This window comes from Oryx dammah, unplaced genomic scaffold (assembly GCF_014754425.2).
Source record: "Oryx dammah isolate SB20612 unplaced genomic scaffold, SCBI_Odam_1.1 HiC_scaffold_4, whole genome shotgun sequence".
Classification (NCBI taxonomy): Eukaryota; Metazoa; Chordata; class Mammalia; order Artiodactyla; family Bovidae; genus Oryx; species Oryx dammah.
In genome coordinates this window covers 64,028,309-64,042,229 of record NW_024070188.1, presented here as the reverse complement: position 1 = coordinate 64,042,229, position 13,921 = coordinate 64,028,309, and the positions used below count along the sequence as shown (strand labels likewise).

Here is a 13,921-nt window from a genome sequence, read left to right as displayed (position 1 = left end):
AATAAAGGCACAATGTTATATCTAAGAAAAATAAATGCTCTGCACCAACAACTTCTGGTCAAAAGGTCTGCTGACATACAAATGAGGATCAACCAGAATAGGCTGGTGGCCAGGTCCTTGCCCATCTGTTCACAGGTCCTCTCTCCCTCCTCCCCCATTAACTTATCAAGGTAAGGATTGATGCAACCTGTTCAAATGCACCATCTATAATTCCCAAATGGAGAAGGCAATGGCACCCCACTCCAGTACTCTTGCCTGGAAAATCCCATGGATGGAGGAGCCTGATAGGCTGCAGTCCGTGGGGTCAGAAAGAATCGGACATGACTAAGCGACTTCCCTTTCACTTTTCACTTTCATGCATTGGAGAAGGAAATGGCAGCCCACTCCAGTGTTCTTGCCTGGAGAGTCCCAGGGACAGGGGAGCCTGGTGGTCTGCCGTCTATGGGGTCACACAGAGACGGACACGACTGAAGTGACTTAGCAGCATAATTCCCAATACTGAAAATGTCCTTACTTGTTTGATATTATTCACAATAAAAGGAAATTAGAAAAATAGAGTCAGCAAAATAGAGTCGTGCTGGCCTTGCCAGTGCTGAATGATTAAAAATGGTGGACAAGTTAGAAATCATTTTTATTTGGTTTCATGTTGTTATGAGTGTATTTTGATTAGATTATAGGAATTCGTATTGCAGGCTCAAAAATAAAGGTTCATGCATCAGCTGGCTCTGGAGGAAAGCCAGACTTCTCCCATCTTTCCGGGGCCTTGGGGCTCTGCTCATCGTGCCACAGGCTGGGCCACAGAGTCCTAGTTCCCGGGCTGGGAGAAATGCCCACGTGCTAAAGGGACTGTAAAATCACACAGTGAAAATTCACCAAAAGCGAGAAAATCAGAAGCCTTCCAAAACTGGGCAGCATTAATTTAAGATTTGAATGTTTCACTTATAAATGTTTATGTGCTAACTGCTGAATACTTGTCATTTGTAAATATTAAAAAATTATTCATTGTATGAACGAACAAGTTCAATGAATATTTGTACCTTTTTTACCTCGGTCGTGTCTGACTCTTTGCGACCCCATGGACTGTAGCCTGTAGGCTCCTCCCTCCATGGGATTCTCCAGGCAAGAGTACTGGAGTGGGTTGCCATTTCCTTCTCCAGGGGGATCTTCCCAACCCAGGGATCAAACCTGGGTCTCCTGCATTCCAGGCAGACGCTTTAACCTCTGAGCCACCAGGGAAGCCCTACCTTTTTTTAAAGGAAAATTTAAAAGAAGCAAAATCACAAAATACATCACTGCATAGACAAAAACAAAGATAACATTTTGATTTCTAACCTTCCTAAAGAATACTTTTCCAATGTGTTTACCAAACACAATGATGACTTGTTTCCCCACTAATATACCAAAACAGTTTTAAAATATTAATTACATAGAAATTTGAACAATATATTTTTTCACTATTAATAGATTCAAAGGACTCAGAATTAAAAGATTAAATTATAAAGATACAAACTCAAGATCATCCTTTAGGCAGTCACAGAGCACATCATTTCATGGTGTGAGGTGGGTGGCAGGCAGCGGCAGTTCCAGAGCCAGAAGTAGGCAGGGGGAAGAAGGTGTGACCTGACTGTAGGGGGATAGGGGTTGGTAGGAGGGGAGAATCCAGAGCATCAAGTCAGGGCTTCTGGCTCTATCTCTGTCCCATTCACAGCACAAAGCCTTGAGGTATACAACAGACAGTACTTGAAGCTATTCAGTGTTCACAACATCTGTTATAAGCAATCTCTACTCTTCTATGCTAAATGAAGAATACATTAATACCATGAGACTCTGGGCTAGAGAGTGGTTCATTCAGCTGGTATCAGAAAACGGGCCTTTAATAACCTGAAAGGTATGATTTAATTTCCCACCTATACTCCCTCAAGTTTGAAAAAGAAGAAACCAGGGTCTAGACTTGCCAGTGTTCCTTGTTCAATCCTCAAAACTGGGTGGAGTCCAGGGACCAGATGGCTCTTCTGCTGAGAAGCTGTCTGATTCTGTACAATTCACCGAAACCTCCGTAGACCTAAACTTCCTGGTCTGTAAAACAAGGATGCTGCAATGTATCTAAGATCCCAAGCTGGAGTCCTTTGACCTCTTGGAAGCCTGTTACTTTTCAGTATTTCCAAAACATAACAGCATACGAGACAGCAGCTGCTATCTAAAATGTAGTTGTTTTTGACATTATAACATGTTCACTTAGCAGCATGGATGGTAGCTATTCGTATAGTTGATTCAGTTTATAAAAGGAAAATGAGTCTATGTAATATATGCAGTTTGTTTTCAAGTTATGCATCCAAAGCACTTAATTCAGTGCCTGCCCCATAATAAGCATAATTAATTCAATTAATATTTACTGAGCATCTAAGGGCTTCGTGTGGTTCTATATGTTAGAGATATACTACTCAATAAAAGAACCAACAATGCCTGCTTAATTAAACTCACAATCTAGTGATAATAATATTAATTAAAATGCTAACAACTAATTAGTGTATGAGTTAATACTAGTATTATCTCTTGGGTTCAGTCCAGTTCAGTTCAGTCACTCAGTCGTGTCCGATTCTTTGTGACCCCATGATTCACAGCACGCCAGGCCTCTCTGTCCATCACCAACTCCCGGAGTTCACCCAAACTCATGTGCATCAACTCAGTAATGTCATACAACCATCCCATCCTCTGTCATCCCCTTCTCCTCTTGTCCTCAATCTTTCCCAGCATCAGGGTCTTTTCCAGTAAGTTGGCTCTTCATATCAGGTGAGCAAAGTACTAGAGGTCCAGCTTCAGCATCAGTCATTCCAATGAATATGCAGGATTGATTTCCTTTAGGATTGACTGGTTTGCTCTTCTTGCTGTCCAAGGAACTCTGAAGAGTCTGCTCCAGAACCACAGTTATAAAGCATCAATTCTTCAGCACTCTTCTATGGGCTTCCCTGGTGGCACAGTGGTAAAGAATTACCTGCTAATGTAGAAGATGTAAGAGGCATGGGTTCCATCTCTGGGTTGGGAAGATCCCCTGGAAGAGGAAATGGCAACCCATTCCAGTATTCTTGCCTGGAAAATTCCATGGACAGAGGAGCCTGGTGGGCTACAGTCTATGGGGTCACAAAGAATTGGACACGACTGAGCTCACACACATGCATGCATGCATGCAGCCTTCTTTATGGTCCAACTCTTATATCCATACATGACTACTGGAAAAACAATAGCTTTGACTAGATGGACCTTTGTCAGCAAAGTGATGTCTCTGCTTTTTAATATGCTGTCTAGGTTGGTCATAGCTTTTCTTCCAAGGAGCAAGCATCCTCTAATTTCATGCCTGGAGTCATCATCTGCAGCGATTTTGGAGCCAAGAAAATAAAATCTACCACTGATTCCACTTTTTCCCCTTCTATTTGCTATGAAGTGATGGCATTGGATGCCATCATCTTAGTTTTTAGAATGTTTGGTTTTAAGCCAGCTTAAACAAAGTGTATCACAGATGATTTTGCAAACCACTCAAATACTTCCTTTGGTCTGACAATTAAAAGAGTGGGTTAGCTGGTTGCGCAGTAGTGCGAGCGCCTTACAGCTTCCCTTCTCAGGGTCGGCTGCCCTCCTGCATGCCGAGCTGCTAGGAAGCCGCTCTTGGCGAGCTCGTAGGAGCTTGAGACAGTCATCACCTCTCCAATTTTAACCGGGGGGGGGGGGGAATGGTTGAGGCAGATCGCCCAGGAAAGCTCTTTATCGGTGGCCTCAATACAGAAACCAATGAGAAAGTCCTTGAAGCAGTATTTGGCAAATATGGACGAATAGTGGAAGTTCTCTTGATGAAAGATCGTGAAACCAACAAATCTAGAGGATTTGCTTCTGTCACCTTTGAAAGCCCAGCAGGTGCTAAGGATGCAGCCAGAGACATGAATGGAAAGTCCTTAGATGGAAAAGCCAACAAGGTAGAACAAGCCACTGAACTGTCATTTGAAAGTGGTAGATGTGGACCACCTCCGCCTCCAAGAAGCAGAGGCCCTCCCAGAGGCCTTCGAGGAGGAAGAGGAGGAAGTGGAGGAATTAGGGGACCTCCATCCCATGGAGGGCACATGGATGATGGTGGCTATTCCATGAATTTTAACACGGGTTCTTCCAGGGGACCACTTCCAGTAAAAAGAGGACCACCACCACGAAGTGGGGGTCCTCCTCCTAAAAGATCTGCCCCTTCAGGACCCGTTCGAAGCAGCAGTGGAATGGGAGGAAGAGCTCCTGTATCACGTGGAAGAGATAGTTACGGAGGTCCACCTCGAAGGGAGCCCTTGCCCGCTCATAGAGATGTTTATTTGTCCCCAAGAGATGATGGATATTCTACTAAAGACAGCTATTCAAGCAGAGATTACCCAAGTTCTCCTGATACAAGAGATTATGCACCACCACCAAGAGATTATACTTACCATGATTATGGTCATTCCAGTTCACGTGATGACTGTCCATCAAGAGGCTATAGTGATAGAGATGGCTATGGTCGTGATCGTGACTATTCAGGTCATCCAAGTGGAGGTTCCTACCGAGATTCATATGAGAGTTATGGTAACTCACGTAGTGCTCCACCTACACGAGGGCCCCCGCCATCTTATGGTGGAAGCAGTCGCTAAGATGATTACAGCAGCTCACATGATGGATATGGTGGAAATCGAGACAGTTACTCAAGCAGCCAAAGTGATCTCTACTCAAGTGGTTGTGATTGGGTTGGCAGACAAGAAAGAGGGCTTCCCCCTTCTATGGAAAGGGGGTACCCTCCTCCACAAGATTCCTACGGCAGTTCAAGCCGCGGAGCACCAAGAGGTGGTGGCCGTGGAGGAAGCCGATCTGATAGAGGGGGAGGCAGAAGCAGATATTAAAAACAAACAACTTTGGACCAAAATCCCTGTTCAAAGAAACAAACAAAAGTAGAACCTGTTCTATCATAACTACCCAAGGACTACTAAAAGGAAAGATTGTGTTACTTTTTTAAAATTTCCTGTTAAGTTCCCCTTCCATAATTTTTATGTTCTTGTAAGGAAAGAAAGTAAAACATGTTTAATCTTTGATTTTATGACATTGCTTTCAACAAGCAAATGGAATGTTAAGTGTGTTAAGACTTGACATGTGTACTAGTGGTGTAATCTTCCAAGTAAAAGTGTCCCTAAAGGCCACTTCCTGTAGGATTTTCCCCAGTAAATGATGAGGCAAGCAGTTTATCTTACACAAAATATCTAGTCATCTAAAATGGAGAGATGAATCCTCCTGCCTATATAAACAAGCTAGCTATTAGAGGGTGGTCGGGGTATACTACTCTTAGGATTTCAGTGTCTTCAAGCTGAAATATCAAATGTTCTCAGTATGAAAAACCTGAGATCAGATGCATATATGTAAGGAAAGTGCTATTCGCCCAGTAAACCCAGAAAAAAGCAAATGGATAATGCTGGCCATATTTTGCCTTTTTCTGACATTTCCTTGGGAATCTACAAGAACCACCCCTTCCCCCCTCCCCAATAAGACCATTTAAGTGTGTGTTAAGCAACTACAGAATACTAAATAAAAATTTTGGCCAAAACCAACCATGAAGCTGCAAAAAAAAAAAAAAAGAGTGGGTTAGTAGGAGGGAGACATCTTAGTCCCCATTTCTATGGTCTGAGCAAAGACAATGTAAAGGACAGATTGTGTTTTCCTAGCTGGAAGTCACTTTTCAGTCCTAAAACAATAGCTTGCCAGTCTGGGACATGATTCTCACTCAGGGAAGAGACGTCTGGCTTTCAATTATACAAACCAAGGCAACAGAGTAAATGTCAGAGATGATCAATGGAATACAACTGTGGCTACAAATAGAGTGTTCATTGGATCAATAAGGCTGAAGATGGTGGTAGATGTGGAAAGTCAGCAATATCAACACAACACAGAATTGCAGACACAAAATCCTACCCAAGGGGGAAGATCAGTGAGTCAACTCTTAAAGACAGGTAACCACAGTCTTTAATCTCAGAAGACCTCACTGTATCTATTTAAGATGAGAGGCGATTTCTCTGCAACTGTAATAATAATTGGATTACTTCCCAAGCCAAATCACCTAAGTTGGCTAAGACAATTTCTAGACAACTTTATGTTTCATATATGCTATGAATGTTTGTAATTAAAATTTCAGTCAGTTCAGTGCAGTCGCTCAGTCACGTCCAACTCTTTGTGACCCCATGGACTACAGCACACCAGGCTTCCCTGTCCATCACCAACTCCCGGAGCCTACTCAAACTCATGTCCATCACGTTGGTGATGCCATCCAACCATCTCATCCTCTATTGTCCCCTTCTCCTCCTGCCTTCAATCTTTCCGAGCATCAGGGTCTTTTTCTAATGAGTCATTGGCATTAAATAGCCAAAGTATTGGAGGTTCATCTTCAGCATCTGTCCTTCCAATGAATATTCCGGACTGATTTCCTTCAGGATTGACTGGTTTTATCTCCTTGCTGTCCAAGGGACTCTCAAGAGTCTTCTCCAACACCACAGTTCAAAAGCATTAATTCTTTGGTGCTCAGCTTTCCTTATACTCCAATGCTCACATCCATACATGACTACTGGAAAAACCATAGCCTTGACTAGACGGACCTTTGTTGGTAAAGTAATGTCTGCTTTTTAATATGCTGTCTAGGTTTGTCATAGCTTTTCTTCCAAGGAGCAAATGTCTTTTAATTTCATGGCTGCACTTACCATCTGCAGTGATTTTGGAGCCCCAAAAAATAAAGCCTCTCACTGCTTCCATTGTTTCCCCATCTATGTGCCATGAAGTGATAGGACTGGATGCCATAATCTTAGTTTTCTGAATGTTGAGTTTTAAGCCAACTTTTTCACTCTCCTCTTTGACTTTCATTAAGAGGCTCTTTAGTTCTTTACTTTCTGCCATAAGGATGGTGTCATCTGCATATCTGAGGTTACTGATATTTCTCCCGGCAATCTTGATTCTAGCTTTTGCTTCATCCAGCCCATTTCACATGAGTACTCTGCATAGAAGTTAAATAAGTAAATGACAATATACAGGACTCTGTATAGAAGTTAAATAAGCAGGGTGACAATATACAGCCTTGACATACTTCTTTTCCTATTTGGAACCAGTCTGTTGTTCCATGTCCAGTTCTAACTGTTGCTTCTTCACCTGCATACAGACTTCTCAAGAGGCAAGTCAGGTGGTCTGGGATTCCCATCTCCTTAAGAATTTTCCACAGTTTATTTTGAACCACACAGTCAAAGGCTTTGGCATAGTCAATAAAGCAGAAGTAGATGTTTTTCTGGAATTCTTTTGCTTTTTTGATGATCCAGCAGATGTTGGCAATTTGATCTCTGGTTCCTCTGCCTTTTCTAAAACCAGCTTGAACATCTGGAAGTTCACAGTTCACGTACTGTTGAAGCCTGGCTTGGGGAATTTTGAGCATTACTTGGCTAGTGTGTGAGATGAATGCAATTGTGACAGTAGTCTGAGCACTCTCTGGCATTGCCTTTCTTTGGGATTAGAATGAAAACTGACCTTTTCCAGTCCTGTGGCCACTGCTGAGTTTTCCAAATTTGCTGGCATATTGAGTGCAGCACTTTCATAGCATCATCTTTTAGGATTTCAAATAGCTCAACTGGAATTCCATCACCTCCACTAACTTTGTTTGCAGTGATGCTTCCTAAAGCCCACTTGACTTCTCATTCCAGGATGTCTGGCTCTAGGTGAGTGATCACAGCATCATGGCTTTCTGAGTCATTAACATCTCTTTTGTATAGTTCTTCTGTGTATCCTTGCCTGTGTATCCTTGCCACCTCTTCTTAATATCTTCTGCTTCTGTTACCTTACCATTTCTGTCCTTTATTGTGCCCATCTTTACATGAAATGTCTCTAATTTTCTTGAAGAGATCTCTAGCCTTTCCCATTCTATTGTTTTCCTCTATTTCTTTGCACTGATCACTGAGGAAGGCTTTCTTATCTCTCCTTACTATTCTTTCAAACTCTGCATTCAGCTGGTTATATCTTTCCTTTTCTCCTTTGCCTTTAGTTTCTCCTCTCTTCTCAGCTCTTTGTATGGCCTTCTCAGACAGCCATTTTGTCTTTTTGCATTTCTTTTTCTTGCAGACGGTCTTGATCACTGCCTCCTGTACAATGTCATGAACCTCCATCCATAGTGCTTCAGGCACTCTGTCTATCCAATTTAACCCCTTGAATCTATTTCTCACTTCTACTGTATAATCGTAAGGGATTTGATTTAGGTCATACCTGAATGGTCTAGTGGTTTTCCCTACTTTCTTCAATTTAAGTGTGAATTTGGCAATAAGTAGCTCATGATCTGAGCCACAGTCAGCTCCCAGTCTTGTTTTTGCTGACTGTATAGAACTTCTCCATCTTTGGCTGCAAAATATAATCAATTTGATTTCAGTATTCACCATCTGGTGATGTCCATGTGTAGAGTCTTCTCTTGTGCTGTTGGAATCAAAATTTGTGCTCAGTTAAAAGAATGCATGTGTCACCCAGCCCATTTAAAAGTAAAATATTGGAGCAGGAGTTGTTGTTACTAACCCTAGAGTAGTTTGTTTCTATTTCTGCCTCTCGTAAGAATCCTGAGGATGACCTCTGGATGTTCTTTCCATGCTTCTCTGATACACCAAAGTGAAAGAGGGAATTTGACACATCAGACACACATCATGTCAACATAAAAGTGAGAAGGAAAATATGACCAAACAAATATCCATAAAGGAAACAGGAAGTGTACATTTTTAGTTAGTATATAAGTAAAGAGTGTCAGAGTTGGTTACCTGAGAAAAGTATAGTTCACACAGATTTTGCCACCTATGACAAAAAGGTCAAACAGGAAGAAAAGCTGAATATTAAAAAAAAAAAAATCACTAGAAGGAAAGGAAGAAATGGAGAGCTATCGTTTAATGGGTTATAGAGTTTCAGTTTTGCATGATGAAAATTTCTGGAAATCCATTTGCACAACAATGTGAATTTACTTAACAATATTGAACTGTACACTTAAAATGGTTAAGACAGTGAATGTTATGTGTATTTTACCCAATTTAAAAGATAAGAAAGTTGAGGGTCACTAGAAAAAGGCCAAAGTGGTGATGAAGTGAGACACTAATCCCTCAAACTCTGGTGTATCTGTCTTCTCCATGACACAAGAAAACATCGAGGAGGAAAACAAAATCCATCCAGTTTAAACATCAAAAGAACACTCAGCCTAGAGAAGAAGATAGCTGCCCGGGGAGGGTGTGGTTGCTCCCGCTGATCTTGTCAAGGTTGCATGCATGCATGGACGCTTGGTCGCTTCAGTCATGTCCAACTCTTTGCAACCCCATGGACTGTACCCTACCGGGCTCCTCTGTCCATGGAATTTTCCAGGCAAGAATACTGGAGTGGGTTGCCATTCCCTTCTCCAGGGGATCTTCCTGACCCAGGGATCTCACCTATGTCTCCTGTGTCTCCTGCATTGCAGGCGGATTCTTTACTGCTGAGCCACTGGGGAAATCCCCTGTCAAGGTTGTGCAGGTGAAATGGATCACACACATGGCCCCGCCTTCCCCTCTTGTCTGCAGAGGGTTTGGGAGGATCAGCTCAGGAGACCATATCTATACAACCACTGTAATTCTAATGGAATTACTGAAAAGTTGGGAAAAGAAAGAGGAGAGTAAGGAAAAGAATTTAACAGGAGACTTGGTCCAAGATGCAAATGAATGGATTTTGTGATAGGTGAAGATCAGCTGGGATGTTTGTTCCCACAGGCAGGCAGTCACACAGGGGCTTATCCTCAAACTGAAGAACCTGACCTATTCATGCACCCTGAAATCAATTCAGTGAATCCTAGCCACTTGTCTGTGGGAAAAAATGAAACAAATTTATTAAATTAAACAGAATATGTCAAGAGTGCATTGCACATAATGAGTTAGTTTTGACCCTTAAACAACACACATTTGAACTGTGAAGATCTAATCATGCATGGATTTTTTTTTTTCCAATAGCAAATATTATAGTACTGCAGTATCTGACATTGGTTGAATCTATGGGTAGGGAACTGTAGAGATGAGGAACTGGGAATACAGAGGGCTGACTATATATTATACACAGATTTTGCACTTCATGGAGGGTCAATGCCCCTAACCCCCTGCTTTGTTCAAGAGTTAACTGTGTTGTCCTTTGAACTCTGTGTCTAAAAGCTTTCCTGGCTGTGAATTCCCTGATGACACTGTACCCAGTCTTTTTCAGTCTGTATGGCAAGGAATCATGAGAAAACTTTTAAGCCACTAGAGTTACCCCAAATTTATCACCTATTCACATTGTTAATGACTGATTTCAAAATGCTGATGAGCTGTTGTTTCGACTTTTCTTTGGAAAATCTGTTTCTTATGAAAGGATTTATGTTATTTTACTGTTCTTGTGTACTGCAGTAAAGTGAAAGTTGCTCAGCTCTTTGAGACCCCATGGACTATACAGTCCTTGGAATTCTCCAGGCCAGAATAGTGGAGTGGGTAGCCTTTTCCCTTCTCCAGGGGATCTTCCGAACCCAGGGATCAAACCCAGGTCTCCCGCATTGCAGGCAAATTCTTTACCAGCTGAGCCACAAGGGAAGCCCATGCACTGCAGTAAAACCTCTGCTATTCTGAATCATGTGAGAATGAACCATTCTAGATGATCTCATTTTCTTGGTTCTAGGAGTTGTTTGCTTCCCACACAATCCCTCTGAAGTCCCATTCCCAAGACTGGGAACTCTCCAACCTACTGGCTGTGACTATCACTCTTAGTGCTTTAGAAAAGACAGTCCTACAGGTCCGACCAGTCAGTTGGTGCCCAACTGAGGGCTTCAGGCTATTCCAGACATTCAAGAGTACCAAAGTCTCATTTGAATATGGAAGAGTTCCATGTCAGTAAACTAGAATCATCCATATTAAATCTCCACTCACTCAAAACATGCTATCCTAAAATTATTTTCAAAAGTAAGATTTTATTATCACTGTCAATAACAATCAATCAAGTATTTATACAATCTTGCCCTACTCCTACCCCAAATACAAGCCTTGAAATATGGAAGTAGAGAGGCTCTTCTCAATACCTGCATCCATAAGATATTTTTTGGTGCAAATTAGAAAAACGCACTTCTTCCTCATTATTTCCATGAAAATTGGTATCGTCATCATCATTGGTCAGCTGCTAAGTCGTGTCCGACTCTGTGATCCCATGGACTGCAGGATGCCAGACTCCCCTGTCCTTCACTATCTCCAGGAGTTTGCTCAAATTCATGTCCCTTGACTCAGTGATGCTATCTAACCATGTCATTCTCTGCTGCCTTCTCCTTTTGCCTTCAATCTTCCCCAGCATCAGGGTCTTTTCCAATGAGCTGGTTCTTTGGATTGGGTGGCCAAACTATTGGAGCTTTAGCTTCAGTCCTTCCAATGAACTGGTATAATTTCTATTAAAAATTGGTATAATATACTCATTTCCTTGAAAAGGAACATTTAACTGCTATTGGCTAGAACACTGTATTCAAAAACACACAAAACCACAATGTCAAAAAGGGAAATGACATGTGCTTATAATGGCACAACCACATAATGGCAGTATCCCTAGTCCATACCTGGTCCATATTTGTCTTCATTCTCCCTTCCCTCAAGACCAAGCCCAAGGCTCACCTTCTCTACAAAAATGTGGCTTATATGATCACCTGCCACATTCATCTCATTCTCTGATCAGTACTTAACTAATTTGGTACTTTGTGTTCACTGTTCTGTAATCAAGTTGTCTTTGGGATTCCCTCAAAAACAGCAGATACAGGTTAAATGCTTTTGTACATAAAAGTCCTCGCAATGTTAAGTCAGAGCTCAATAAATGTTTGTTGGTAAAAGTTATGATACAATGAAATAGTGATGATATATTTTATTATGTCATTTTTCTTTAAATAAGTACTTCAGTCATACATACTGACCTACGCTGATCGCAAAGTAAAAAGAATTGAACATATCACTAACATTGTATTGAGAATTCTCTTAAACCATTTTCCTTTCCAAATAACAAACAATGACAGGTGGTTTTGTTTTGGAAGCATTCCTAAAACAGGAAAGCAGGCCTAAAGCAGATCTACTCTTTCCCCTGTTTACAGCTTACTCTCTACTCTGGAAGGTTTGAAGAGTTTCAGAGCACACTGACAAAAAGCAATGAGGTGTTTGCCACTTTCAAACAAGAAATGGATAAAGTAAGTATTGCTTATCTCCCATGAAATACTGACATTTTCTATTTTGACAGGCAATTTTCCTTTGGGTTCATTTTTCTCTCGCTAAGATATTTCAGTGCATTTCATGAAGTAATGAAACATTTATACATGCAAATGAGATCTGAGCTGTATTTTATTGGTTAAATATCTGGCAGATTAATTTTAAGAAGACTCCAAAAACACCAGGATACATTTTCACCCTGAGGAAGAATATTTTCTTTTGCTAGCCCACGGAGAGGTTTAAAAAGAAAAGAGCTAGCAATATAATATTATGTTGTTTATGCTGAAATAAAAATATCAAATCTTCTAATGATTAAAAAAAAAACTTTCATACAAATATGCAAGAGCAGAATGTTAGAGTAGAAAATACCATTTCATAGAATATTCTCAGAAGAGAATATATGTAATATGATATAACTAAGACAGTCTTTAATGAGAAGTCTGAATTCAAATTCTGGGCATGCTCTTACTCATCAAGTAGCAGTAAACAATTCACTTAACTTCTCCTTTATTAAAATGCTATTTTTCTTGCCTATGTCACAAGATTGTGAAGTTCAAATAAGTTAATGTATTTTTAAGGATTTTAAACTTTTTAAAAGTCTTTTACAAATTGTATTTGTTGTTGTTTTAGTCGCTAAGTCATGTCAGACTCTTTTGCAACCCCATGAACTGTAGCCCACTAGGCTTCTCTGTCCACAGATTTTCCAGGCAACAATACTGTTGTGGGTAGTCATTTCCTCCTCCAGGGAATCTTCTTGACCTAGGGATCAAGTCCATGTCTCCTGCATTACTAGGCAGATTCTTTACCACTGAGCCACCAGAGAAGTCCACTTTTACAAATATAAGTTGCTAATTTTATTATTGGACATAATGTTCAAATTTTATTTAATTCATTGTTTTCCCAAAACAAAATCAGCATCAGAACTGTTTTTCTGAACAGGCACTAGCATTAACCTCTTTTAAGTATAGAAAATATTCTTTAAAAAAAAATTTCACAAACATATATGATAAATTTCACCATTCACACCCAAACTTAATAGGTCAACATTTCTTAAAAGTTACAACTTTCCCACTCCAGAAAGGATTCATCCATTTAAAAAATATTTAATTACAGTTTTAATTTGGAATAAATATTAGAGTATAAAAATATTATTTATTTCAAAATTAAATAGTTTTAAGATTCAGTTAAATATTAGAGCAAGAATTTTTATCTGAAGTTCATTTATAGGCTTTTAGTAGAATTAGCAAAAAAAAAAAAATGATATGCATACTGCATTTCTTTAGGTGTAATCCCATCAGTTCAGGTCCGTCATTCAGTCATGTCTGACTCTTCGCCACCGCATAGACTGTAGCATGCCAGGCTTCTCTGTCCATCATCAACTCCCAGAGCTGGCTCAAACTCATGTCCGTCGAGTCAGTGATGCCATCAAACCATCTCATCCTCTGTTGTATTCCTGCCTTCACCACCATCAGGGTCTTTGCTAATGAGTCAGTTCTTTGTATCAGGTGACCAAAGTATTGGAGCTTCAGCTTCAGCATTAGTCCTTTCAATGAATATTCAAGACTGATTTCCTTCAGGATTGACTGGTTTGATCTCCTTGCAGTCCAAGGGATACTCAAGAGTCTTCTCCAACACCATAGTTCAAAAGCATCAAT

General features: G+C 40.6%; 2 protein-coding genes and 1 non-coding gene across 3 annotated transcripts in view; 2 read left to right on the top strand and 1 right to left on the bottom strand.

Annotated features, from left to right (window-relative positions):
• Nucleotides 1-13,921, top strand: part of TXLNB (taxilin beta) — a 56,074-nt gene that overhangs the window by 34,561 nt on the left and 7,592 nt on the right. Inside the window, exon 8 of the mRNA XM_040238786.1 lies at nucleotides 12,155-12,247. Within this exon, the coding sequence (XP_040094720.1) occupies nucleotides 12,155-12,247 (93 nt within the window). The remainder of the gene's footprint in view (nucleotides 1-12,154; nucleotides 12,248-13,921) is intronic.
• TRNAS-GGA lies at nucleotides 1,165-1,236 on the bottom strand. The gene has a single exon. It is a non-coding gene; the product is annotated as a tRNA-Ser (tRNA).
• LOC120862700 (RNA-binding motif protein, X chromosome-like) lies at nucleotides 3,499-5,600 on the top strand. The gene is given in 1 exon segment (XM_040238787.1): nucleotides 3,499-5,600. A coding segment is annotated over 1 exon segment (1,176 nt). The 5' UTR covers nucleotides 3,499-3,725; the 3' UTR covers nucleotides 4,902-5,600.